The 25,698-nt window shown below is 39.9% G+C and overlaps 1 protein-coding gene across 5 annotated transcripts in view; it reads left to right on the top strand.

The window, feature by feature from the left end:
- Nucleotides 1–25,698, top strand: part of col6a3 (collagen, type VI, alpha 3) — a 59,359-nt gene that overhangs the window by 29,725 nt on the left and 3,936 nt on the right. For 3 of the 5 annotated variants that reach the window (XM_078263078.1, XM_078263080.1, XM_078263081.1), the window contains 36 exons: nucleotides 3,787–4,398; nucleotides 4,537–5,157; nucleotides 5,383–5,979; nucleotides 6,587–7,198; nucleotides 7,331–7,665; nucleotides 9,077–9,155; nucleotides 9,278–9,423; nucleotides 9,515–9,607; nucleotides 9,710–9,763; nucleotides 10,009–10,080; nucleotides 10,204–10,230; nucleotides 10,338–10,382; nucleotides 10,569–10,622; nucleotides 10,729–10,791; nucleotides 13,563–13,628; nucleotides 13,724–13,777; nucleotides 13,879–13,914; nucleotides 14,017–14,079; nucleotides 14,351–14,413; nucleotides 14,701–14,763; nucleotides 15,034–15,096; nucleotides 15,664–15,714; nucleotides 16,156–16,191; nucleotides 16,325–16,387; nucleotides 16,530–16,592; nucleotides 16,883–16,915; nucleotides 17,028–17,064; nucleotides 17,165–17,176; nucleotides 17,277–17,770; nucleotides 17,921–18,023; nucleotides 18,706–19,407; nucleotides 19,536–19,638; nucleotides 19,734–19,789; nucleotides 20,097–20,357; nucleotides 21,937–22,023; nucleotides 23,204–23,389. In XM_078263078.1, coding sequence (XP_078119204.1) covers nucleotides 3,787–4,398; nucleotides 4,537–5,157; nucleotides 5,383–5,979; nucleotides 6,587–7,198; nucleotides 7,331–7,665; nucleotides 9,077–9,155; nucleotides 9,278–9,423; nucleotides 9,515–9,607; nucleotides 9,710–9,763; nucleotides 10,009–10,080; nucleotides 10,204–10,230; nucleotides 10,338–10,382; nucleotides 10,569–10,622; nucleotides 10,729–10,791; nucleotides 13,563–13,628; nucleotides 13,724–13,777; nucleotides 13,879–13,914; nucleotides 14,017–14,079; nucleotides 14,351–14,413; nucleotides 14,701–14,763; nucleotides 15,034–15,096; nucleotides 15,664–15,714; nucleotides 16,156–16,191; nucleotides 16,325–16,387; nucleotides 16,530–16,592; nucleotides 16,883–16,915; nucleotides 17,028–17,064; nucleotides 17,165–17,176; nucleotides 17,277–17,770; nucleotides 17,921–18,023; nucleotides 18,706–19,407; nucleotides 19,536–19,638; nucleotides 19,734–19,789; nucleotides 20,097–20,357; nucleotides 21,937–22,023; nucleotides 23,204–23,389 — 6,105 coding nt within the window. Of the gene's footprint in view, nucleotides 1–185; nucleotides 780–1,010; nucleotides 1,611–1,857; nucleotides 2,452–3,786; nucleotides 4,399–4,536; nucleotides 5,158–5,382; nucleotides 5,980–6,586; nucleotides 7,199–7,330; nucleotides 7,666–9,076; nucleotides 9,156–9,277; nucleotides 9,424–9,514; nucleotides 9,608–9,709; nucleotides 9,764–10,008; nucleotides 10,081–10,203; nucleotides 10,231–10,337; nucleotides 10,383–10,568; nucleotides 10,623–10,728; nucleotides 10,792–13,562; nucleotides 13,629–13,723; nucleotides 13,778–13,878; nucleotides 13,915–14,016; nucleotides 14,080–14,350; nucleotides 14,414–14,700; nucleotides 14,764–15,033; nucleotides 15,097–15,663; nucleotides 15,715–16,155; nucleotides 16,192–16,324; nucleotides 16,388–16,529; nucleotides 16,593–16,882; nucleotides 16,916–17,027; nucleotides 17,065–17,164; nucleotides 17,177–17,276; nucleotides 17,771–17,920; nucleotides 18,024–18,705; nucleotides 19,408–19,535; nucleotides 19,639–19,733; nucleotides 19,790–20,096; nucleotides 20,358–21,936; nucleotides 22,024–23,203; nucleotides 23,390–25,698 lie in introns of all 5 variants that reach the window. The other 2 variants (XM_078263076.1, XM_078263077.1) reach the window with 2 other exon arrangements.

The raw sequence follows: 25,698 nt of genomic DNA, 5'->3' as shown, positions 1-25,698 counted from the left end.
GAAATAAATTAAGTGCAATGTGTTAAGTGCATTTAAATATTGGTGGGGGTGTGCTTTCCTTCTTTTTAAAATTGATGTAGGCAGTGCTAGGGGCTTTAAAAAATATAGTCCACCACTTGATGATTAGTCCACAAGCGTACTTTTTGCAAATGTCTTCATTTTTTGTCTTTCCTGTCTTTTCTCAGTTGACACTGCCAAAAAAGATATCGTATTCCTTCTGGATGGTTCTGATAGCACAAGGTATGGCTTCCCTGCCATGCGTGATTTTGTTGAGAGAGTGGTGGAGAAACTCAATGTGGGAGAAAACAAAGACCGTGTCTCTGTAGTCCAGTACGGCAGAGATGCAGAAGTCCATTTCGATCTGAAAACATACACCACAAGAGAGGATATTGTGGATTCGGTCAGAGGGCTGAGACACAGAGGAGGCAGGCCTCTCAACACTGGTGCCGCACTCCAATACGTCAGGGACAATGTCTTTACAAACTCCTCCGGGAGTAGGCGCCTGCAAGGTGTTCCACAGATGTTGATCCTGCTAAATGGTGGAAGGTCTTTTGACAATGTAGATACCCCAGCCTCTGCTCTCAAACAGCAGGGCATCTTTGTGATTGGCATTGGAACAAGGAGCTCTGACAGTGGAGAGCTGCAGAAGATATCATATGACCCTAGTTATGCTCTATCAGTGTCTGAGTTCACTGACCTTCCCAGTGTCCAAGTACAGCTCTCCTCTGTAATGAGCACAGTGCTGGTGAGGGCCACGCCCATGACACCAACAGTAACTGGTAAGAAAGTGAACAATTTTTACATTCTTAGATCATGGTAGGATGCGAATTTGAACTGTATTAAATTGTATTTCACTAAGTATAGGTCAGCCAGTGCCACTTTGAGAAAACAGTTCCAGCATTACTAAAGAAAATGTTGTAAACGTTGAGGTTAGCGTTCACCATCTGACTTTTGCACAGAAAAAATTTGACACATGAAGCTAAATATGTCTGAAATTCTATATTCCTTAGTGGAGAGACAGCCACCAGGAAGGGATGTTGTCATCTTGTTGGATGGATCTGATCGTACTAGAACTGGATTCCCAGCTATGCAAGACTTTGTCCAAAGACTAGTCGAGAAACTAAGTGTGGATGACACCAAAGACCGTGTCTCAGTGGTTCAGTACAGCAGAGATCCAGCTGTCCAGTTCTATCTGAACACGTACAAAACAAAAGGCGAGATCCTTGACAATGTCAGAGCTTTAAGGCACAAAGGCGGAAGACCCCTCAACACTGGAGCAGCTCTCCAGTACTTGAGGGATAATGTCTTCACAGCCTCTGCTGGAAGCAGGCGCCTGGAAGGAGTTCCACAGGTCCTCATATTGCTAAGTGGTGGAAGGTCTTCTGACAGTGTTGATGCACCAGCCTCTGCTCTCAAACAGCTGGGTGTCTTGGCCTTTGCAATTGGAACCAGGAGCTCTGATAGCAAAGAACTGCAGACGATATCCCACGATGCCAGTTCTGCTCTATCTTTGTCTGAATTCACTGAACTTCCCAGTATCCAACAGCAACTTCAGTCCGCAGTGGACTCTGTGGTCATTGACGTCACCCCAGAATTACCAACTGTACTTGGTATGTTAACGTGCATGGCCTCTTGCTGGCCTAAAAGGCTGACTTGTTTTACCTCCACTGAGGGAAATAAATTAAGTGCAATGTGTTAAGTGCATTTAAATCTTGGTGGGGGTGTGCTTTCCTTCTTTTTAAAATTGATGTAGGCAGTGCTAGGGGATTTAAAAAATATAGTCCACCACTTGATGATTAGTCCACAAGCGTACTTTTTGCAAATGTCTTTATTTTTTGTCTTCCTGTCTTTTCTCAGTTGACACTGCCAAAAAAGATATCGTATTCCTTCTGGATGGTTCTGATAGCACAAGGTATGGCTTCCCTGCCATGCGTGATTTTGTTGAGAGAGTGGTGGAGAAACTCAATGTGGGAGAAAACAAAGACCGTGTCTCTGTAGTCCAGTACGGCAGAGATGCAGAAGTCCATTTCGATCTGAAAACATACACCACAAGAGAGGATATTGTGGATTCGGTCAGAGGGCTGAGACACAGAGGAGGCAGGCCTCTCAACACTGGTGCCGCACTCCAATACGTCAGGGACAATGTCTTTACAAACTCCTCCGGGAGTAGGCGCCTGCAAGGTGTTCCACAGATGTTGATCCTGCTAAATGGTGGAAGGTCTTTTGACAATGTAGATACCCCAGCCTCTGCTCTCAAACAGCAGGGCATCTTTGTGATTGGCATTGGAACAAGGAGCTCTGACAGTGGAGAGCTGCAGAAGATATCATATGACCCTAGTTATGCTCTATCAGTGTCTGAGTTCACTGACCTCCCCAGTGTCCAAGAACAGCTCTCCTCTGTAATGAGCACAGTGCTGGTGAGGGCCACGCCCATGACACCAACAGTAACTGGTAAGAAAGTGCCAGATTTCTACATTCTAAGATCATGGTAGGACGCAAATTAAACTGAATTAAATTGTTTTTAACTACGTGCAGGTCATTCAGTACCACTTTGACAAAACAGTTGTTAGGCATGATGGAACCAGGAGCAAAGAATTGCAAACAAAATATATGATGTTGCCATTTCTCTTCTATCCATGTTTGAATTCATTGAACTTCCCAGTATCTAACAGCATCTTCAGTCTTACATGGAGGCTGTTGCAGCAAGGCTACCTGCCTCTTTTTGATTTCCTATGAAAATTTACTTTATGTCATGTGACCTTACAGTCCTTACGTGTCGGCATACACACCGCATGAGCAGGGTTTTCTAAACTTTAGTATTTCCTTACTTATTCGTCAAATGGAGCAGCATAAATCGAGTTATTGGCAGTTTGAGGAATATTGTGTTGTGTCTGCTGAAAAGTCACTTCTCTTGCTCCTTGCCCCTCTGTTAAAAAATTAAATCAACAATTTCAAGTACACACTCTCCAAACAGTAGATGCATTTTTATCGACTTGCAATACTGTGGCAAGCAATTTTGAGACATGAAGCAGCGTGGTTTGAGAGACTAGAAGCAGCTATTGGTTGGCAATGTTAACAAGGTTAAGGGTTATATCCACCTCACTAATGGTTCAAATTATATACCAGCACAAAAATAACAATTACCAACATAAGCCACCACATTCTGAGTAGACATATTACAAACACTAACAAAACGTGACACTTGCATTTTGGTACAATAAGCAGCTAATTTAACAAACTACTCCGTCCAGCACTAGGCAAGCATGATGTGAAATAAGAGCGGTGATTATTGCTACAATACTCTTAGCACTGACAAAGTGTTCATTACAGCTAAGCAGACAGTGGTGCAGAGTCAATCGGTGTCTTCATGGCAAATTGCTTATTAGTTTGTGAAATACTGATGACCCCATCATTTTTTACTTTTTAGTATAACTAATATAATCCTGTCAACTGTTCAGCACAATTAACAAGGTCCTCCTGCAATAAGGACAGTTCATTGTAAGAGGAAAAGTTGGGAGAAAATGTAAATGGCCTCTTGAATATTCACCAGATTACCACACATTTGGCATTAAAACATGCTGTCTATATATGGTTTAGGAACACATAATGCGCTAAACATTTCTCCATGTTATCGAGAAAGGTTGCAAAAAGGAGTCCAACAGTCTCAGTCATGAAAGCTGCTATACCTTGGTGTATAACTGCTGCCATAAAAGTACTTTGATCTTTTCTTCCATATTTTAATATTTTTTGTTGCACAATATAGTAAAAATTTTTTCTCTCTTACAGCCGAGACGCAGGGACCCCGAAAGGATGTTGTTTTCCTTGTTGATGGATCTAATGGTGTTGGACGGGAATTTCCTATCATCCAGGAGTTTATCCGCAGGGTCGTGGAGAGTCTCAATGTGGGCGAGAACAAGATCCGGATTGGTGTGGTCCAGTATGGTGACTATGCTCATGCTGACATGTTTCTAAACACACATACAACCAAAGAAGGTGTTTTGAATGCCGTTAAGGGAATCAGGCAGCGAGGAGGAAGACAACGTAACCTGGGACAGGCCTTGCAGTTTGTCAGTCAGGATGTTCTGACAGCAGCACGTGGTGGCAGGAAGCAAGAGGGTGTACCGCAGTTTGTAATTGTCGTTTCCAGTGGGTCTTCAACAGATGACATCAGTAGTGCAGCATCTTCCCTTAAACAATCTAGAGTTCTTCCCTTCAGCATTGGGACCAGGGATGTTAACCCGACAGAGCTCCGAGTGGTGTCATACGTGCCTAACTTTGCCTTCACTGTAGATGACCTCCCTGGCCTGTACACAGTCCAAGAAAACTTAATTAACACTCTCACTGAGCTGTCAGATGATGACATTACCAGGATGCGTCCAGTATTCCCAACCATTGATGGTAATTTCCTCAATTCAATTGTACACTTTTTACATGATACTTGACTTTTTCAGTCATAATGTATGTCCTCTATATCTATCAGAAACTGTGTAGTTAGTAATCTCACCTTGTTACTGTGCTTGCATTCTTTCTGAGCAGTAATCACACCAGCACCTACGGGAGGAGAAAAGAGGGATGTCGTATTTTTAGTTGATGGCACAACAGCGACTCGTGAGTTTTCTTCCATCCGTGAAATGATAAGAAGAGTTGTGGAGAAGCTGGATGTAGGATTGGATAAGGTCCGAATTTCAGTGGTACAGTACAGCGATGACCCAAAGTTAGAATTTCTTCTGAATGAATTCTCCACCAAAGATGAGATACGCCAGGCTGTGATGAAACTTAAAAGCAAAGGTGGGAACCGTCTAAACACAGGTCGTGCTCTTGAGTGGGTCTACAGAAACGTCTACCAGAGGTCAGCAGGTAGCCGCATTGAGGATGGTGTACCTCAGTTCCTCATTCTAGTTACAGGTGGCAAGTCTGCAGATGATGTATCCACTGCAGCTGACCAACTTAAGAGAAACCAGGTTGCACCTCTTGCCATTGGATCAAGGAATGCAGACCCTGATGAACTGAGACAGATATCCCTGAAGCCCGAACTTGTATATACAGTTGACAGTTTCCAGCAGCTTCCAAGAGTGGAGTCACAGCTCATTGATTCAGTCAAAACAATATCCACCAGTGATATCATCAGTAGTTATGTTCCTCCATCAGTGGATTTAGGTAAGAAATACTATATCATACTAGCTACAATTGCTCTAAGCAAAAACTGATACACATTTTCATGATTTGCTTTTTACATAACTCATATAATGAAAAAAAAAACATGCATCAGGGTGCAGAGCTCTTTTCTGTTATGGAGGTATTATGCATCAGCCTTTTTCTAATATATTTCAAAATAAAGTACGTATATATACACCTCTTCTCTTTGTTGTGCTTTTTTTGCAGGTAACCTAAATCTTGGAAGAAAGGACATTATCTTCCTTATTGATGGCTCAGACAGTACAGGTCAGGGTGGCGTTGTTCATATCCGTGACTTCATCCTCAACATTGTCCGACAACTCGATGTGCAGCCTGATCAAGTGCGTGTGGGTGTTGTCCAGTATGCCGACAGAGTTAAAACAGAGTTCTCACTCAACTCTCACAATAACAAGCCAGCTGTTGTCTCTGCTATTCAAAGACTTCGGCCGATGGGTGGCCGGGCATCACATCTGGCTGATGCCATTGACTATGTTATAAAAAACGAGTTTAAACCCGCTGCTGGTGTTCGTCAAGCTGAGGCCTCCCAGCATCTTGTGGTTCTCACAGGTGGACATTCCCCCCAAGATGTTTCTATCTATGGACCTCTGCTTAAGGGCACCCGGGTCAACTGCATTGGTGTTGGAGCTGCTGGTGCTGACAAAAGGCAGCTAACCCAAATTGCCACCACATCAGCTGATGTCCTCCAAGTTCCTGACTTCCGTGGCCTGCCAGCAGTCCAGCAGGGGGTTATTGAGAGGTTGAGTGGGATCATCGAGGAACCACCCACACACTTTGAGGATCCTAGTAAGTTGTGAAACCATGTACACATATTAGAGATACTTAGGTAACGTATGTTTTACCTAAATAAGGTGTCAAGATCGGCCGAGTGCCGAGACAGGAAAAACCGAGTTCTTGGCTCAAATGCAAGACACTAGCAGGAACTGATGCAGCTGTAGTATTTATTTAAACAATAGAAACCCCAGGCTTACATGTAGTGACTGTAGGTAAGAATTAAAACAAGGGTAGTAATCCATATAGTGATAATCCGAAATGGGTAACAACATCCAACACAATAACAGGTTCGCAGAGACCAAGCAGAAACACAACATGAGATGAGGACCCAACAAAGACTGAACAGAACAGAGCACATTAAATACAGAGGCAAACGAGCAGGGAGGGATCAAACAGGTGAAACACATTAGGGACTAATCACACTCAACGGGAAACAAAGCTAGACAAAGACACATTAAACCGAACATTTCAAAATAGTACAGAAAGAAAAACATACAAATATACACCAGGACAAGGTCAAACATTGCTAAAATCTAATTTGTCAATTTTCTCCATTTCTTCTCCTGTTTTCACCCTTCTCAACCTTGTCCTCATCGATATCTCATTGTTCGTCTCATAGCATCAGGCCTTCCAGCCCCCAAAAAGGCTGATATAGTGTTTTTGGTGGATGGCTCCATTAACTTGGGCAGAGACAACTTCAATGAAGTGATGTTGTTTATCACCAACCTAATTGACCTGTTCTTCAACGAGAGAGACAACCTGCGGATTGGCCTGGCGCATTATACAGCAGATGTGACTGACGTCTTCTACCTCAACACCTACAAGAACAAGCAAGACATTGTTAGTGCCATTGGCCGAACAGAGTACAAAGGTGGACGTAGAATCAACACTGGTGCAGCCATTCGCCACGTTCAAGATGTTCACTTTACCAAAGAAAAAGGCAGTAGGATGGATGAGGGCACTCCTCAGATTCTTATGGTTCTCACGGGAGGACGCTCAGCTGATGATGGGAAAACAGCAGCCCTTGGTCTGAAGAAAAAAGGTGTGAGAGTCTTTGCTGTAGGCGTGGGCGACATTGAGAATGAGTTAGAAGACCTGGCAAGTGAGTCCTCCACTGTGGCTAGAGCAAGCACCTTTCTAGGACTTTCAGAGCTCAATGAGCAAATTCTGGAAACTTTGGATGATGAAGTGAAAGGGAAGCTGTGTGCTAGTGTTCAAGAAACTCCTAAAAGTAAGAGACAGTGTTTATTTCTTGCTAATTGATTATTTCACATTTAGTTTGCAACCTTTAATTAAAAGTTTTATTTTCCAGATGTTTTCTGTGTTTCACAAAAAATGCCTTAGAAAATGCTATGTTTTACAGCCTGCAGCATAGAGGTGTTGGTGGGCTTTGATGTTGCTGCCCAGAATATCTTCAGTGCTCAGACCAACCTCCAGAAAAATATGGAGGCCATTCTCAAGAGGATTCCTAAATTGGCAGCCATCAGTTGCTCATCTGGGCAGATTCCCTCTGTGCAAATGGGCATGCTGGCCATGGACTCTGCCTCTGAGCCTGCCCAGCTGGACTTTACAGACAATGCTGGGGAGCTCATTAGGGACTTCAAAGCCCTAGGGAGTCGTGGCCCCTTTGTCCTCAATGGCAAGACCATCTCAGCTTACACCAACAGGTTCAAAACCAGACATGAAGACGTTGTCAAGGTTGGTTACTAAAACAGTTTAAACTATGTCCCAAGCCAAAATGAGATTGGAAAAAGTTAACCTGGCCTCTCTAAACGCGACCTTAGCTCTCTCTTTCTCATTTGCGAAGGGCAGTGTACAAAACATCCAGGTAGCAGCTTCTCATTTTTGGAGTCACACTCTCCCATTTAATCTTCATTCAAATCATATCAATAATATAGCATGATCACTGTAATAGTTTTGATGATCAATGTGTTCATTAAAAATACAGTATGCCAACTGTTAGAATAATTTCATTATCAAAGGATAGACAGAACCACTGAAGTTATATCAAAGTTCATTGTTACTTGTGAATACAAGGAGGCAGTTACAGTACTCACAGCATAAGTACAGAAGTGACCTAACGAAAAGCTCTCTACAGCCGCTTTTTATAATACCAAGTGGAATGTAATACAATCATGATACAGAGTTGATGTCGTCAGTTGTTATTATCAGTTATCTGATAAGAGACGATGTTGTCTCATCTACATCTACAAGGACAAAACAGTGGCTCCAATGTTATCTTGTGAGTTTAAGCTGTTTTTTGGTTCCTTAACAATATCCACACACATCCACAACAGTTTAATTTAACAGAGAGAGAAAATAGTAATCAGTATAATATTATTCTATGCAAACAGTTGAATAAATAACAAGAGGAAAAGTATGTAAATCAAAATTTTTCTAACACCAACTTTGTTATACAGATGTTATTTTAATGTGTCACATACATATTTCAAAAAATTTGATTTTCTAATGTTTATGTCCACACAAATGTCTGACATTAACTATACTGAATTGTATCCATGCAATGTTTGTCACTAGAGAGGTGTTGTCACATTCCTCTCCTAAAGGTGGAGTTTCTTTGAAATCTGAGATTGAAACGTATCCTGGGCAAGCTTGCTTAGGTCTCCAATCCGTAAACCGATTGCTGTCTAAATCCTCAAAAGCCAGCAAAGAAACCTAGAGCAAACAGAGAGCAAAAACACACTATCAACATTTGTCAGGCACTGCTAGTTACAAGCTAACAAACAAAGGAAGGGTGGGCGGGGCGAGGCCAGATCCAGAATTTCTCAATGAGGGAGAAAGGGTAATTGTGTGTTCTAGCCACTTTTCAGTTTTTTTATTTACTTTTTATGTGGGGAAACCATGTGAAACTAAATATTTATCATTGCAGTAGTTTTGCATACTTTGAAATGTGTTCAACCAAAATATTTTTTTAATCAATATTTTGGTTAAAAAAAATACTGAATCAAACACTATCTGCACATACCAAATATTAAAGGAATTGGATCAAGGCCAAAACAACTGGATATCTCTAGTTTAAACTTACTAATGAAAATACTCTGAAAGTGTAATGAAATGTGTGAAACTGAATTGTGTTTTTCCCCTGAAGATTGTTGTTCATCTGACTGATGGTATTGACGCCCCATATGCTGAAATGAAAAGGCGAGTTGAGGAGCTTCGACTGTCAGGTAAAAAGTTGTTACAGTACACAGGCCTTAATGACTAGCTATCTTTAAACCTCTATAACATTACAGCAATATCATATTTAGAAGGAATTAATGTTCCTGAAACTCTTGTATGTGCAAAACAGGAGTGAACAGTTTCATCCTGGTCGGGCTGGAGCGGGTGTCACAATTTGACGAGGCTTTGCTGCTGGAATTTGGTCGCGGATTCAGGTACACAAGACCTTTACGACTCAATATCATGGACTTGGACTATGAGCTTATGGAAGAACTGGTGAGTACTAATCAGTCACACAGAAGACTTTCATGAGCTTTCTTTTCAGCCCTTAAATCATTTATTAATTGTTTTTTGTTTTTCTGCGTAGGACAATATTGCAGAGAGGGTTTGCTGCGCAGTGCCATGCAAATGTACTGGTACCAGAGGAGACAGAGGAGCAGTTGGACTTTCAGGGCCTAAGGTATTCAATGTCAAAAAATTAAAATATATTTTTTGAGACCTTGCCTTCAATTATACCACAAAAGAATGTTAGAGGCTAATACTTGGTTGTTTTGTCTTTCAGGGTAGCCCGGGAGGACCAGGAAGCCAAGGACATCCTGGAGATGAGGGTGGACCTGTATGTTTGAATGCCTTTATATATGTATATAGTCATAGTCTGACAATGTTTCCATTAGAGTTTTTCATACATCTGTTGTTAACTGTCCTGATGTATAACCATGTTCAAACATGTTTTTTTTTGTTCTCAAGAAGTTCAGTGACAACTCTGTGTTCTTTTTGTTTTCCACCACTTCATGTTCCTTAATATTGCCTCCCTTCTGTATGTTGTCACGGTATTTTACTGTCTTTATTCTGTAATGACAGGGAGAGAGAGGTCCTCCCGGTGTTAATGGAACTCAGGGTTTCCAGGGATGTCCTGGACAACGAGGTGTTAAGGTAAAGGCTTTGATATTAACTTTAACATCCAACTTAAACTTATTTTTTTAATTTAAATTGTCAATATTAATTTTTGTTTATTTAATATAATGTTGTAACACAGTTTTTTGTTCTTTTGTTCAGGGTTCTCGTGGCTACTCAGGAGAAAAGGTCAGTATTTTTTTTAAAAAGGGTTTTTTTGAGTCTTCATTATTAGATGACGCTGCAAGAAAAAGACTAATGCACTGATTCCCTCACAAACTTCAACCATGTTGCAGGGTGAAGCTGGAGAAATTGGGCTCGATGGCATCAATGGCGAAGAGGTAAGAGTGTGTATTATATTTTTTTGTTTTATATGTAATATTTTCAAACAGAGTCTTATGCAATCGCTTCTTGTCTTAAGCTGTGTGGTGAGTCACACCAATGTGTTTATGAAGCAAAAACATGTAAATGAGCTTTGATTTACGCATGATTCTGGGCATTAATTGGCATCTGCTTTATGTTTTCAGGGCAAAAGTGGAGTGGCTGGACCCCCAGGAGACAGAGGAAACCCTGGCAAAAGAGTGAGTGACTGAATGCAATTTTAGCTTTACATTTTTACCCATTTTTCTTTAAAAATCTCAAGTGGTTGGTGCTGATAAATGCTCACAAAACATGTATTGCTTTTAGGGTCCCAAAGGTAGCAAAGGACAAGCAGGAGACATAGGTGAAATTGGAATCAGAGGAGACCCTGTGAGTATTATGCAAACTAATTAAGGTGCCATTTACAGTCTAAATCTATTAAACAAATCATATAATACCCTACTAATACATACATACATACATACATACATACATACATACATACATACATACATACATGCATCCTGGACTGGGCGGTATGGAGGAAATCAGATATCACAATATTATTGACCAAATACATTGATATTGATATTGTGACGATATTTGTAGGGTTGACAATGGGTGCTTTCACAAAATATTTTTTACAATGAGATTTTGGATAAATAATCATCAATAATGTGTTAACAGTTTCAAGTGAAATTTCCAGCTATATACTGACTATGTATATATGCATGCACAAAAATAGTGTGATGTTAAAACAAATCTGCGATTCTTGAAATGATATTCCCTCAAAATGTTTCACAACAGCGCAGCTATCTTAAAAAGCTGGGCGCCCGGATAGCTCAGTTGGTGGAGCGAGCACCCATATAGAGGTTTACTCCTCGACTCAGCAGGCCCGGGTTTGACTCCGACCTGCAGCCCTTTGCTGCGTGTCATTCCCCCTCTCTCCCCTTTCATGTCATCAGTTGTCTGTCAAATAAAGGCCTAAACATGCCCCAAAAAAAAAAAAATGCTGAGTGAGTATGTGCTTGTTATTATCAAGTTGGACAATGTCATTTTATTTCACGATATCTCGATATATGATTTCATCATGATATGAAAGACGATAAATTATCATATTTAATTATTGTCCAGCCCTACATATATCTATTGTGCTGTATTTTAAAATAACTGACCGAGACAACTCTTTAAAATTGGAATACTTTACTAATATTTGATTGAATTAGAAATAACATATAACACAAATTAGACCAAAATGTACCTTTTAAAATAATATTACACAAAATGACCCTGGAATGATTAGCAAACTAATTATTTGTTTGAAAAAAACAAAATATTTCAACACAAAACCTCCAATTTCTTTGGCCAAACCTTTATTTCTTGCCATTTTCACTAGGGATGCCCCAATTGATCGAACGCCGATCATTATCGGTCAATATTTACTAAAAAATACTGTCTAACTCACAGTTCGGCGTCAGTCCTGGAAGTACAGTTCAAGTCCGAAAGATGAAACCAGATGGCAGTGATGGCGAAGTCCTCATCTGCAGGCAACACACAACAGTCCTCTCCGGTCCAAAATGGCATCATCTGGTTCTGCGATTAAACAAGAAATGTGCATTATTGTCAACCGCTACAGCTTTATCTGTTCACTTTGATTTTAATCAAGCTAGCTATCCTAGTGTTTCTCAGTTTTGTGCGCTTCGTATTTTCTTCTCTCTCTCTGTTTGCATCGCTCTCCTCTTCGTATCTGCTGCACCACTTATTTCCTGCCAACACTTACCACAGGTGATACTGACTAAAAAGTAACCAATCACCATAAAACACTTCGACATAAAGGCACAATCCGTGTATTTATTATTAGGTTTATACCACCGTTTACTTTCAGTATTACCGGTTGCCTTCAGTAGTTTATAGAACCGTTTATTTAAACTTCTTATTCAACTATTTACATCCTGTCTAATTTAAAGGATAACTACTGTTTTTTTCAACCTGGACCCTATTTTCCCATGATTTTGTGTCTAAGTGACTGATGGGAACAACAATCTTTGACATTGGTCCAATATCAAGCGAGATCGCTGCAGTCGGCAGCGGCGAAACAAGCTACAATGAAAGTTAATAGGGACATTGTGCAGCTTGTATTTACGTTGACAAAAGTGCTTGTTTTGCCATTGACATAGAACGGATTTCTAAGGAGGTCGCCTTTTATGTTAAAGAGTAAGATCCTTTTTTTAAACATAAAAACATCTGCAAAATTGAGTTTAGTAAGGCCACCAGACTCCATGCAAATAAACAGTACTTTTAGCATCGTAAAATACACTTCTTTCAAAGTCGACAGAAACTATGAAAAGCCGTTTTTAATCGTCTTTCCACTTTTCCAACCATCACAACTCTAGTTTTGGTTGAAATAAACACATAGTTTACCGACTTACATGTGAAAATATGTTGGCTCTTTACACAGTAAAAGTATATTTGATTTTTAAAATGGAGTCTGGTGGGTTTAGCGCTAGTGACCTCAGAGCTGTTTCTGGTTAAACAAAAAGGTCTTAAAAAGGTTTTAAAGGTCTATCTCTGTAGGGATCCTTTCCATAATGTTGTCAGACACTTAGAATATTAATCTGAGACTTTCAGTGGCAAAAACAGCACTTTTAGTGGACCAAATTGACGATGCACATTTGCCCCATAGGGTTACATTGCAGCCCGGTCTGTGGTTGCCGGTTACAGCGTTCACGCTTAATACTGGACCAATTTTGAAGATTTTGTTCCACAGTCAGGTACACACAAAAACATCGGAAAATAGGGTTGAAAAAAGTGGCAGTTACCCTTTAAGTTAAATTATCTTAATATCTAAGTTAACCATTTTTATTTCTCTACTAAACTAAATTACTGTCCGTTTAATTGCCTTAATTACTTATTTTCACACAACTTTATTAAGGGACTAACTTGTTTTAATCCCTTATTCTTACAACAGGGCTATACTTGGAATGGTCACTGTTCTAATGCCCTAGGCTTTCAACAGTGGGAAAACATTGCAGGGTTTGATCATTGAATGCAATTGTATACATTGCAATTGCTCTCCCAGGCAGTTTGTACTTTAGAATGTGTTCTTGGTCAGTGTTTTAATGTGTTTGAAAGTAGCTGAAAAAGTGACATCTATCTAACAGGGTACAAGTGGACGAGATAACAACATCCCAGGACCTAAAGGAGACCCTGGTGATGCCGGACCACCGGTAAAGAAAATCCTGTCAATGCATTTTCAACATGAAACGGCTAGTTTTGTTTGTATGCACTTGTTTTATGGGAGATATCTGCCCTGAAATGACAGGGAGCGCCTGGTGAAGATGGAAACAAGGGGGGCCCTGGTGAAGTCGGAAGAAAGGTAAACAAGTTTGCCAGGTCTTCATTATATTTAAAAAACAATGACTTAATTACCACAGTTTTTTCGTTAATCAAGACTTATTTCTACTCTCACTTTATTAGGGAGCTAATGGCAGAAGAGGCCCGCCTGGACAGGCTGTAAGTCTCTTTTTGGTGATAACATACATTGTTTAATACTTATTGCAGTAATTCTTGTAATGGCAGTGATCCAATCATCTTGCTGCTTGCATGTCATTAAAGGGAATTCCCGGAAAGCCAGGAGAGGAAGGTGTTCAGGGAGAGCCTGGTATTGGAGGATCTAGAGTAAGTTTGTCATTCTTTTCAGGGTATTTGGCAAATTAGTCAATCTAAAGATCCACTTGCCAAAACATGTTTTATAGTGGATGTTGTCATTACTGGTAATACTTTTCTTGGCTGCATTAGCAATATGACAGATTGTTTTGACTGCACTGTGACTGGTGTATTTATATGTCTAGTCAAGTGTGTTCATTCTTGACTTGTGTGTTGGAGGTCCAGCTCTAATATGCAAGAAACTGGTGCATCATTCATGTCTGGTTTGTCTTTTTTTTAAAAGGGTCCAGCTGGACCAATTGGTGTACCAGGACCAAGAGGAGAAGATGGAAATCCTGGACCCAGGGTGAGTGAACTTATTATGGCCATTTTATTGAATACAATCTATTGCTATGTCTGTAACATATTGCAAACATATTAATTCAAGTCAAGTGAAATATAATTATGGATCACAATTAAAACCAGCATCAATTTAAATGATTAAATGCAAACAGGGAACACAGACAATCCTTATTTCACAAGCAAGCAATAACTAGTGTCTACCACACATTGCTACTGTAATGGTACACTGGTTTAACTGACTGAAAACCATGTGCACAATATACTTCATTTTGAGAAATGTTTTGTTTTTAGGGTCCCGGAGGGAGCTCAGGTCCCACTGGAGAAAAGGGTAGAAGAGGAGCTCTCGGACGCAAGGTACTGAGTGGAACATAATTTTGCGTGGCTAATGCACTTCTAACAGGATTGTTTCATTTATACACACAATGGCCTAAGCCTAGCTCTCTCACATTACTGGACACACGTGTAGTCTATTAGAACAAACATAAAAGCACTTTAAGAAAACATGAAGTCTCTGCTTGAGAAATATTTCACTCTTAATTTGAAGCCTTCACATTCTCTTTGAATCTTTAACTATTTCTGTCTCTGTGTCATTCTCCGTTTCTGGCTATCTCTGTGCCTTTTTAGGGAGAGCCAGGAGAGCCAGGACCTAAGGGTGCTATTGGACCTCTTGGTCCCCGTGGAGAGCCTGTAAGAATTAAACCACATCTTCTTTGCATGTACCGTTGTGTAAAACTGGGTAGGAGAAATTAGCTAAATAAGAACTTTCAACTCTCCGAGATATCAGATGTACATGGTTTGTGTTCTTGTTTATGAAACCAAATGTCTATACTTTATAGTACAGTAGATTGTTATTAGATTATTAATAATTGTCCTTGTAAAAGATAATGTCTTGAAAGAACTTCTGCCTCAGGCTGCAAGTTTAAGAGGCATATTATTTGCATCACTGCCATGTGTGGTTAAAGGAAGACTTATGTTGCTGTGTCTTTTGCATCTAGAAATGTATGTTTAATGGTTTTAATTGAGAAACGGTTTTAAATGAGATTTTTTTTGCTGAAAGGATCCTAATCCATGTGTTTGACTTGTATTAGTACCATTACATTGCTTAGTATCACATAACAAAACTGTTATGTTGACAAGAATGGGTAAGGGTTGCTTTATTTCTTGTTACTACTAAGTATGTGTAAAGCTGAAATAATTAAGCACATTACAAATAAAACTAATTGGTCGAGCCTTCTTTTCTTGTCTGTTTGATAGGGTGAAGATGGTAGAGATGGGTTTGGCGTCACAGGTCCTAAAGGACGAAAGGCAAGTGAATTTTGTCTTCTAGCAATATATAGGTATGTATGGTAATCACAAAGTGTGTCTACATTTTGAGTAAAGTTAACGTGAAAATTTGATTTAGCCTCGACTATCCATTGATATTTTAGAAATTGGATTAAGAGAATGTTTAAATCACACCACAGAAATGAAAAGAAGGATAATAAGAGGAAGTTACAAACCTGTTAGTCTAACTACTATTGTCATTTAAGACATCTGAAGTCCTTTCCTAAACACACAAAGTAAATCCCTTCTGTGATACTGAATAGCACTGTAAAGAATGCCATGGCATATACAATTATCAGCGATCCACTATTACAAATCTCAAGACAAATCAACTTTTACACTCATTCAATTGTAGAATAATGATAATAATTCATAATAATAATGATGATAATACTTAAAATATGAATACATTTTCCTCTACAGGGTGATGAGGGCTTCCCAGGATTCCCAGGACCAAAGGTAATGGAAAACATTGAATTCTCAAGTGCAATTTCAACAGAGGTTGTAAATTATAGTGTTATGCTGTACACTGGCAAATGGGCCTTCCTTTTGCTGTCGGTTATTTGCATTATCTTTACTTCCATTATTTCAGGGAGAGGCTGGTGGCCCTGGCACCAAGGGTGGACCTGGACGCAGAGGAAATCATGGACAGAGGGTAAGTTTCCAGACCCCACTTAGATTAAGTCACACTGAGCATTCATTTTTAAATGTGACATACAGTATGGTATCACTTAGCAAAATCCCCCCACACTTATTATCTCTGGACACATATGTATGTGTCTCTCTATTCTTTCCAGGGTGTCTCTGGAAATATTGGTACACCTGGACAGAAGGGAGAGGTTGGATATCCTGGGCCTGATGTAAGTAACATAAAACTATACCCTTTGCTTATAAACAAAGTAAACCCACACAAACATTTAAATTAAGTCATAGTGCCAGCGTAGCAGAATATCTGTCGATTTACAATATACATTATTTAGCTTGGTCTGTTTTTTTAAATGTTGTCTTCTCGTGAATCCACACTGCACAATGTAATATTTTTAAATTTGTAACATGAAAATAATCGTGCTTTACATACAATACAAAAAATAAAGTCCTTTTTATCGTTGGCCATGTCCAGCTGTTAACCCAAATGTTTGTATTCCCATAGGGTGAGAAAGGACCAAGAGGACCAGGTGTTGTGGTATGCGCCCAAATATCAAACTGTTATACAAAATTGTATTGAATGAACAGAGCAAAATTCTACTCTGGTGCCTGTGATTAAAATCTTACTCCAAATGTATCTTTGTCCTTAGCAATGTGACCTGGTTAAGAAGATCAGAGAAAACTGTCGTAAGTATGATTCAATAAGAACGATAATAATCATTCCACAATAAGCTATGTACTACAGAAAATGTCTCATGTTTTTTTTTTTCCCCTTTTATTCTACCAGCTTGCTGTTATGGTAAGTACAGAAAATACTTTTTATTATATAATTACAGTTTGATAATGTACTGTACACACTATTATAAAAAGAACAAAATCCTCCATGTGTACGCTATTAGGTCAGCAGGAATGCCCGCTCTACCCCACTGAGCTGGCCTTTGCCCTGGATGCCTCTGGAGACGTTGGCGGCACAGCCTTCAACAATATGCGTGACACAGTCCTGCGCCTAGTCAGAGACATCACCATCTCCGAGAGTAACTGTCCAAGAGGAGCTCGTGTTGCTATAGCCCTTTACAATGAAGAAGTGACCACTGAGGTCCGGTTTGCTGAAGCAAAGAAGAAACGTGCCCTGGTGCAGCACATCGAGGGACTGCAGACCCAGCAAACCCGCAAGCCGCGCAGCTTGGACACGTCCATGAGCTTTGTGGCCCAGAACATCTTTAAGCGAGTGCGCAGTGGCTTCCTAATGAGGAAGGTGGCCATCTTCTTTGTTGGTGGGGCAGTCAGTAAGCCACGAGAACTTACTGCTGCAGCTCTTCGCCTCCATAATGCTGGAATTGCCTCTCTGTTCTTGGTTAACCGTGAGGACAGAATACTCAGCAAAGCACTGCAGGTAAAACAAAGAAAAAACTAAAAAGATATCTCAAAAAGAACTTTGCAGTATATACCTTTCTAAGGTATATTTGCAGTGTCTGTCTCGAAAGAAAAGAAATGACAGTGTAGATTGTATTTTGATTACTTTTGGCTCTTTTTTGTACACCAGGTCAACAACACAGCACTGGGCCAGGTAATTGTCCTCCCAAATCCTGGAAGTGCACAGTACAATTCAGTCATCCAGAAGGTGATGAACTGCCATGTCTGCCTAGGTAAGACCTCTGTGTTTGTGCATCAATAATGACATTACATTCTCATTGTTTATTATTATTATTATATTATTATTATTATATTATTTTCTTTTAGATTTACACTAAAAATACCGATTTAAAAAAGAAAATGATTTTCATCGTGATGTGTTGCCTCAACATCCAATAGTTGTTCTATTTCTAAAGTTGGCCACCAGCCACTGTGGCAGGTGGATTTTAAATGAGTTATTTGTTCCCTTCATAAATGTGAAATACAGGAAATGAACGAGCATCATTTCTGAACTTGTTAAGAATACAGATTTAAGTTCTTTGAAGTTATTGATGAAATTGTAATAATATTGTGCCTCCAAATTTTTAGCTCAAATCCAAGGAAATGGTGGACTTAGTTGAAATGTGAAAGAACAACAAAAAAAGCAAAAAAACAACTAATGAAGCCAGAATGATAGTTTCACCCACTGATGGCAAAATTCAACCACATTTGCTGTGTGGTTGGGTGTTATTTTCAGGTCCTGAATAGCCCCAATCATAGTATAGTTTAACCTTGTGTGGCATCACCATTGTACAAAAGAATCCACAGGCACTAACAGTACAGTGACTGGGCAGAATCCAAGTACATCTTTTGATGATCAGAAATAAATTGAAATTGCATTAATGTAACATTAAATTATGTGTCTTTGTTTTTCAGATGTCTGCTCTCCGGACCAAATGTGTGACTATGTGCCCCCATTGGCCAGCCGAGATAGGAGGTCTTCTACCACAGACGTGGACATCGACATGGTTTTCGTCATGGACAGCTCTGAGTCTACATACCCAACCGTCTTTACTGAGATTAAGCGCTACATAGCGCACATGGTGGAGCAGCTACAAGTCTCTTCAAATCCCACATCGTCCATTCACCACGCCAGAGTGGCTGTGATCCAGCAAGCACCTTATGAGTTCATCCACAACAAAACTGGCTCTCCCATTCGTGTGGATATCGGTTTGACGGAGCACCACTCAGCTCAGGATATTGTCAAATTTCTGCTGGAGAAGACACCACAGTTAGAGGGTGGCCGTGCACTGGCAGCGGCGATTGAATCGACAGTGGAGCAAGTGTTTGAGAAGGCGCCTGCCCAGCGTGACAGGAAAGTACTGATGCTCTTTGTGACAGGAAGTGTCGAAGAAGAAGAGGAGCAGCTGGTGCGTATCGCCACTGAGGTCAAGTGCAGAGGCTACTTCCTGGTCATCATGGGTGTGGGTAAAAGGTTGAGTGCTGGAGATGCTCGTGTCTTTTCACGCATGGCCAGCGAGCCATCAGATGTCTTCTTCAAGCAGCTGGACAGTATCTCACACTTTTACGAAAAACACATCCAGACCTTCGGCCAGCTGCTGCCGAAGTACATCAGCAGTAAGTTCAAGATAGTTATCTATTATATTGCCTTTACACACTCTTTTTTATTTACTATTTTAGACTTAATGCCAGTAATTAATTGGTTCAAATTAGTCTCTCTGAGTGACATCCTGTGTTCTTTTCAGTCGAAAATGCTTTCTACATGTCCCCTGAAGTATCCAAAAACTGCAAGTGGTTCCAGAGTGACCAGCCACTTAAAAACCCCTTTACATCATCACACCAACAGGAGTAACTATTATATTATATTTATATTCCCTATCACTAGTTTGTTAATTTTTTGGGAAATTTATGGTTTTATTCACTATTTATGGTTACATTTGTAGGAAACATCAGAAACATCATGAAGACCACCAAGCAGTTCATCAAAGCAAGCACAAAGGTAAGTGTGGATGGACTAAAGTAAACTTAAAGGTCTTATATTGTGAAAAGTGAGATTTCATTAAAAAGCAGGTTGAGGTGCTATGTAAATATGGTGTAAGTATCAAAACGGTCACTCTGAAAAGAAATGCACACAGCCTGTATTCAGGCTAACCATTCACCAGTAACCATTGACTCTAAAAAAGGATGGACAACGCATCTCCACTTCCTCCCACTGTACAAAAGCAGAGCCAAAATTCTGCAAACTGTCAACCTGATTTTAATTATGCAATGTACTGCCTTGACAACACTTTATCTTACCCCCTCAGATGCAGATGAGCTGCACGTCTCTAATGTCACCTCCAGCAGCATGAAATTGCGTTGGACCAACCCAGACTCCAAGCTCTTTGTCTACTTTGAGGTAGTGGTGACACGGTTGCACGACCATGCTCTGGTGCTGAAGACCAACGTGTCAGGCACAGAGCTTTCTGTGGACAACTTAGAGAGTGCTCAAACATATCATGCTGTGGTCACCGCTCACACTGCAGAGGGTCAAATTGTCTCCACTCGCAAAGGCATCATGACTACCAGTAAGTCCATGAACACATCTACACAAATGTTTCGATATAAGTTTTATTCCAGAAGATTACATAACTTACTTTGCAGCTGTTGCAAATGTTTTTTTTAAATACTTTTTAGAATAATAATAATATGATTATTATAGTTTCGGGGGGGGGTTCAATTAAATGTGACTTGAAATTCAATTCAAATAACTTTATTTGTCCCCAAGGGGCAATTAAGAGGCACAAAGAGTAGCACATAAAAGGACAGTCCACAAACAAGGTACAATATGAATTAAAGCTGCAAGCAGCGTCGGATGGGCCCTCTCTCCTCCGTGCGCGTCAGGGTTACTGGCGGACGCCGCTCCACGTGACCCTGCATTTGTGCAGCGGTCGGACACAGCGCACATGGTGGAGTGTGCGGCGTTGGAAATGGTGTATTGCAAATGTTTTACAAAGTTGAGAGGGCGGGGCAACCGGGCACCAATGAAAAGGGAACTCTTTACTGAGTTCAATGAGACCTCACACAATAGTCTACATCAAACGGTTTAAAAGTCTAGAAGTATGTAAAGTAAGATGTAAACAGTAAACAATAAGTACCCCACATCATCTCCAGACTCCATCTGGAACTTGTAAACTAAATTAGACAGTCCGCTATAAAACTTAAAATACAGCATCTCTGTTCTCTGCAAAGACAAACTAAATTACCTGATTAATGCAACGTTATCACAATGTTTCCCGGCCATTTTTCACTGGAGAAAGCTGCTCCCTGCCTGCCTAAAGCTAATATAGTTAGCCTGAAGAAACAAGGCGTCTGTCCCAACTAAAGTTACGGTTCGGAGTCGCGACCCCAGAAACGTAACACTAATCTACAACAGCAGTCTTATCCACCACTCTCTCGCCTGTACTACTGTGACTGACTGGGAAAACCAAAGTTTTCCCAAACTTGCGATCTTAAAGAGGCCGGCGGGTCCGGGTCTGACTCACTAAAACTGCATACATAGGCGCAGAGATTCAGAGCTAAGGCGGGGCTACAGATTAGGTGTCCTTAAAGAACCCGCGTATCTAACAGTAGTTCCGCATTACATTAGTTCCACATTACATTAATTAATTTGCCCGCGAGTTTTATTTATTTTTATACCGTGTATTCTCCGTGTAAATTCATGCTCAGAACCGTGACGCCTGTACCATTTCGGTTCAGTACGAATACATGTACCGTTCCACCCCTAATATGTGTACCAGATTCCATAAGTCTATGTGAAATGTACTGCAGGGGCTCAATTATTTAATGTTTGTAGGGGGCGCTAGCGAGCCATTTTTGAACGTCTATTTACGAAACTATTAAAATATAAAAAATTTCACCAGGCCTGATGCTTGGTTTGAGTATGTTAAGGCCTTCAAAAAGGAGATTCATTGTGCGTAATAATAAAGCGTAACAATAATTCCTTCAGTTTCAATAGGGCCTTTGCTGCTGTCGGCGCTCGGGCCCTAATGAATTCAACAAAATGCATTTGTTAAATGCAAATAAATAAACTAAAGCTAAGTTCAACTAAAATGAAAGCTAAATATTGAACACTTTGTTTAATGACTTATGGTTTCACTTTTGCAGAAGCGGCAGAGCCTAAGCTAGAGCATAAGCCAGTCAGGCAAGGCTCCAGTTTTGTAAATACTGAACCACTGGACAAACCAGAAACTGGTGAGTGACTGCGCATGCATGTATGTGCTTGTGTGTGTTATGCATAAGCTATTTTGTATTCTGTAATTTTGAACTGCATAACTTGTAATTTAGTAGACTTTCAGCACAAATCCATTCAATATTTACTCTATAGTGTATTAATGTTCTTGTATTTGGCTGTTTCCTAGGCAGAATATTAGTCACATAAATAAAACCTGAAAGTAAGTGCTATGCTGTAATGCAGCCATATTTAAATAATATGCAGGTCACTAGTACATGCCAAAATATACTGTGGCTTACTCAACTGAGTCTTGGTTTGCAGATTTTTATCTCTTCCTAATGTGTTATGACAAACAAATGAGTTGATGTTGCACTATGTGTGCCATTTTGGAGAAAGATGCCTCTTAGAGGCGATGAAGAACACTTACACAGTGCATATTTGTTTCAGGAGAGAAGCCGTACAGCTGCTGCTGCTTCTTAGAAAAGGCAACACTTAAGGCATAACTTAGACATGAGAACTCTATACTGGCTGTACATTTAGGAGTCTTTGAGGAGTCAAGCTTCCTAACCTGCCCAACTATTATCCAGTTATGATTATAAGAGTAGTAATGCTGTCTTAATTATTTTTTAAAGTCAGTGAGTGCTGTACTTTGATAACCTAGTGTGAGCAAGAACATTTTAACTAGCACCTTGCATTTCACACAATTTAAAAAAAAAGAAGAAAGACTTAAACAATGCGGCCAAGAATGCAGTGGATTTTGTCATAATTAGCTGTGATGAAGTATTTATGGGGTCAATAACCTGGACCACACAGCCATGCACATCCTGGATGACCAAAATGAACTAACAAAACAGTAGCTGTAGTTTTAACTAACTGTCAAATGTACCAATGGAAACCTACACTTACATGTAAACCTCTTTCTTTCTACTGACTGCTTGATTTTCATATACAAACCTGAACCCTTGGAAGTCATTTTGAATGCCTTTTCCTTCAGCACTAAGTCTCATTTGACCCCATTAGACCCTTTTAAAACACCGCTTAGCTTCTAATATGAATGTATCCATTACCATCAACTTCTTTAACAGCACACAGTAATCACTCAGTATGCCTCCTAAAGTTGTTATTTTAACTAACACATACTCATCTTCTCTCTCTGTCGTCCATCACTGCTGCTGTTCTTTTTCTTTTTGCATGTTCTAGTTATTGAATTTGCAGACCCATGCTCACTTGACTATGACCCTGGAATGCCGTGCAAAGACTATCAGGCTAAGTGGTTCTTTGACAGACAGAACGGGATCTGTACACAGTTCTGGTATGGAGGTTGTCAAGGCAATGAAAATAGGTTCGACACTGAGGCCCTCTGCCTGAAAAACTGCATGAGGTCAGGTAAGTGGCTGTCACTGCCAGGCCCCCTTAGGGAATGTTCCGCCCCCTGCTGTGATGGCATAATATATAATCATGCAGCATTGTATGAGCTTCAACTGCAGATACCAAAACCACAAATGACTGTTCGCTAAACCTTGCTCCACAACAATGATTGTCCAATTATAGCTTAGCAACCAGGCACACCAGGCCTATTAAAAGGGATACTGGTTTGGACGGTTTTTTTGTTTCGTTTTTTAAATCAAAAGTGGGAAAACTGTAAAGAATGAATGGAACAGTGTGTTTATCTGATTTGCAAACACTAGCATGCAATGGCTAGTAAACTAGCTACCTATAGTAGTAACCTATATCTCCAGAGATAGGGGGCATGTCATCTAACCAATTGTAGAGAAGATTACAGGAAATATCTGTTCGTGGCTGGAACAGGTTTAGGATGATATGGACTAAAAGTCCAGCAACTGTTGTATTGTAACTTTATATGGCCAATAGGGGTGCATGCTATATTGACTCAATATCGTTATCGCGATATAACGTTGCGCAATATTATATCGAAAGTGTCGCAATAAGTATGCAATATTTTCTTTATATTGTGGAGCGCTGCGTCCTGTCCGTTGGCTGTGTTCATTAGTTGTGTTTGATTTAGAGCCCGCTTGAAACGCTATAATGATCATGTTTCATTGGCCATTTACCGTGCCACATGCACTTTAGTGCACGTCAGCGCACGGGTCCACTACGTGACAAACCCTATGGAATGTACCGTGTGTGTGCATATTTCGACAGAGTGACAGTGTAAGTGAAGAAATAGATAGAGACAACTAAACGGAACCAATCAGAGAAGCGAAAGAAAAGTTGTGTCCTGTTCTCTTTATTTATATATTTGATACTGTCCAACCAGTAAAACATGTCCTGTTCTCTTTATTTATGTTATACTGTCCAACCAGTAGAACATGTCCTGTTCTCTTTATTTATATATTTTTATACTGTCCAACCAGTAAAACATGTCCTGTTCTGTAGACCTGGTCCTGATTTATTTATTCAGGTTGTACCAGTCTAATATGACTGCCAGTTGAAATAAACCTTGTGTTGTATTTATTATGAATCTATTTTGATACGTTTTCTCGTAACTTTTCTAATTTTACATTTTTAAAAAACTATTATTAAAATAGGCTCGGAAGGAACTTGTTTTGGTGGCGCAACAGAAAACTCAGATTGGACAGATAGTCTAGCTAGCTGTCTGGATTTACCCTGCAGAGATCTGAGGAGCAGTTAACCATAGTCCTCAGAAATCTACCAGAAATTTCCCGTCACGCCATTCATGTCATTTGCAGTGGCTTTGTATGTAATCACGCCGCCGAAAAAGCAGTGGTGTGAATGCACCATTACATTGTTTTTAAAAAAAATGTAAAACTGTTACGTTTGCCAAACTCCTCAGTTGTTCTTCATCCTCAAAGGCTTTTCTCTTAAAATCAACAGTTGTCAACTCAGCTGACAAAATCCATAGTAATTGGCTAGGAATGAGAAGCATGCTTTGTTTGCTTGTGTGCAAATTCAAGACACGTTTTCAAAATGACAGCAAATGTATCCTGCTATCATTGCAAACTGTGTAGTGTGAGAATGGTTTGACAGGCGTACAACAGTAACTAATGGGGCAAGGCTTAGCAAACAGTCAATCAAATACACCCGATGTATAGAACCTGAAGGAATTTTACTCTTATGCCTGATATAAATGTATATCTTTTACATTTTACATACAAATATTAAAATGTCTGTCACTGATCCCATTAGCTATTGGGAAAATGTGGATTACATCTTAATACAGAAGTATGATGGGAAGTTAAGGTGGCTATATGTAACTTTCAGTTTGTGTTGATTCTAGCGGCCGCTTTGGACAAAAGCGGTAGTGTTTTTACCACAGCTGCTGACGTAAAGATCTTTTCTTTACGGTGCTGTATTTCAGAGTTAGCGTTACCGGAAGGTCATATAGTTGCGATGAATGTTTTGCTCAGACAGTAAAATCACTCATTTATAATAAGAGAATAAGTTACAGATGCATCGTTGCATTTCGAGTGTTGCATGTAGTAACTTAGCCTGGATGTATTGTGAGCTAAACCGGGTAGATTAATATAGCACACTCATGAAATCCAAGAATGTTTTACACAAGTACAAGAGGACAAGGGAAAATAAAATAGTAGGCCAACACAAACACAGACTGAAAAGTAAATTGAAAACGTACTTTAATGTAGGCTACTGACTTACAACCACATCATGCATTGTCAAGTTATTTTATGAATGAAATAGACATAATAACATAA

The sequence above is a fragment of the Sander vitreus genome, chromosome 11 (assembly GCF_031162955.1).
Source record: "Sander vitreus isolate 19-12246 chromosome 11, sanVit1, whole genome shotgun sequence".
NCBI classification, from domain to species: Eukaryota; Metazoa; Chordata; class Actinopteri; order Perciformes; family Percidae; genus Sander; species Sander vitreus.
Note: the sequence above shows the minus strand (reverse complement) of the source record. Positions and strands in the feature narration are given on the sequence as shown.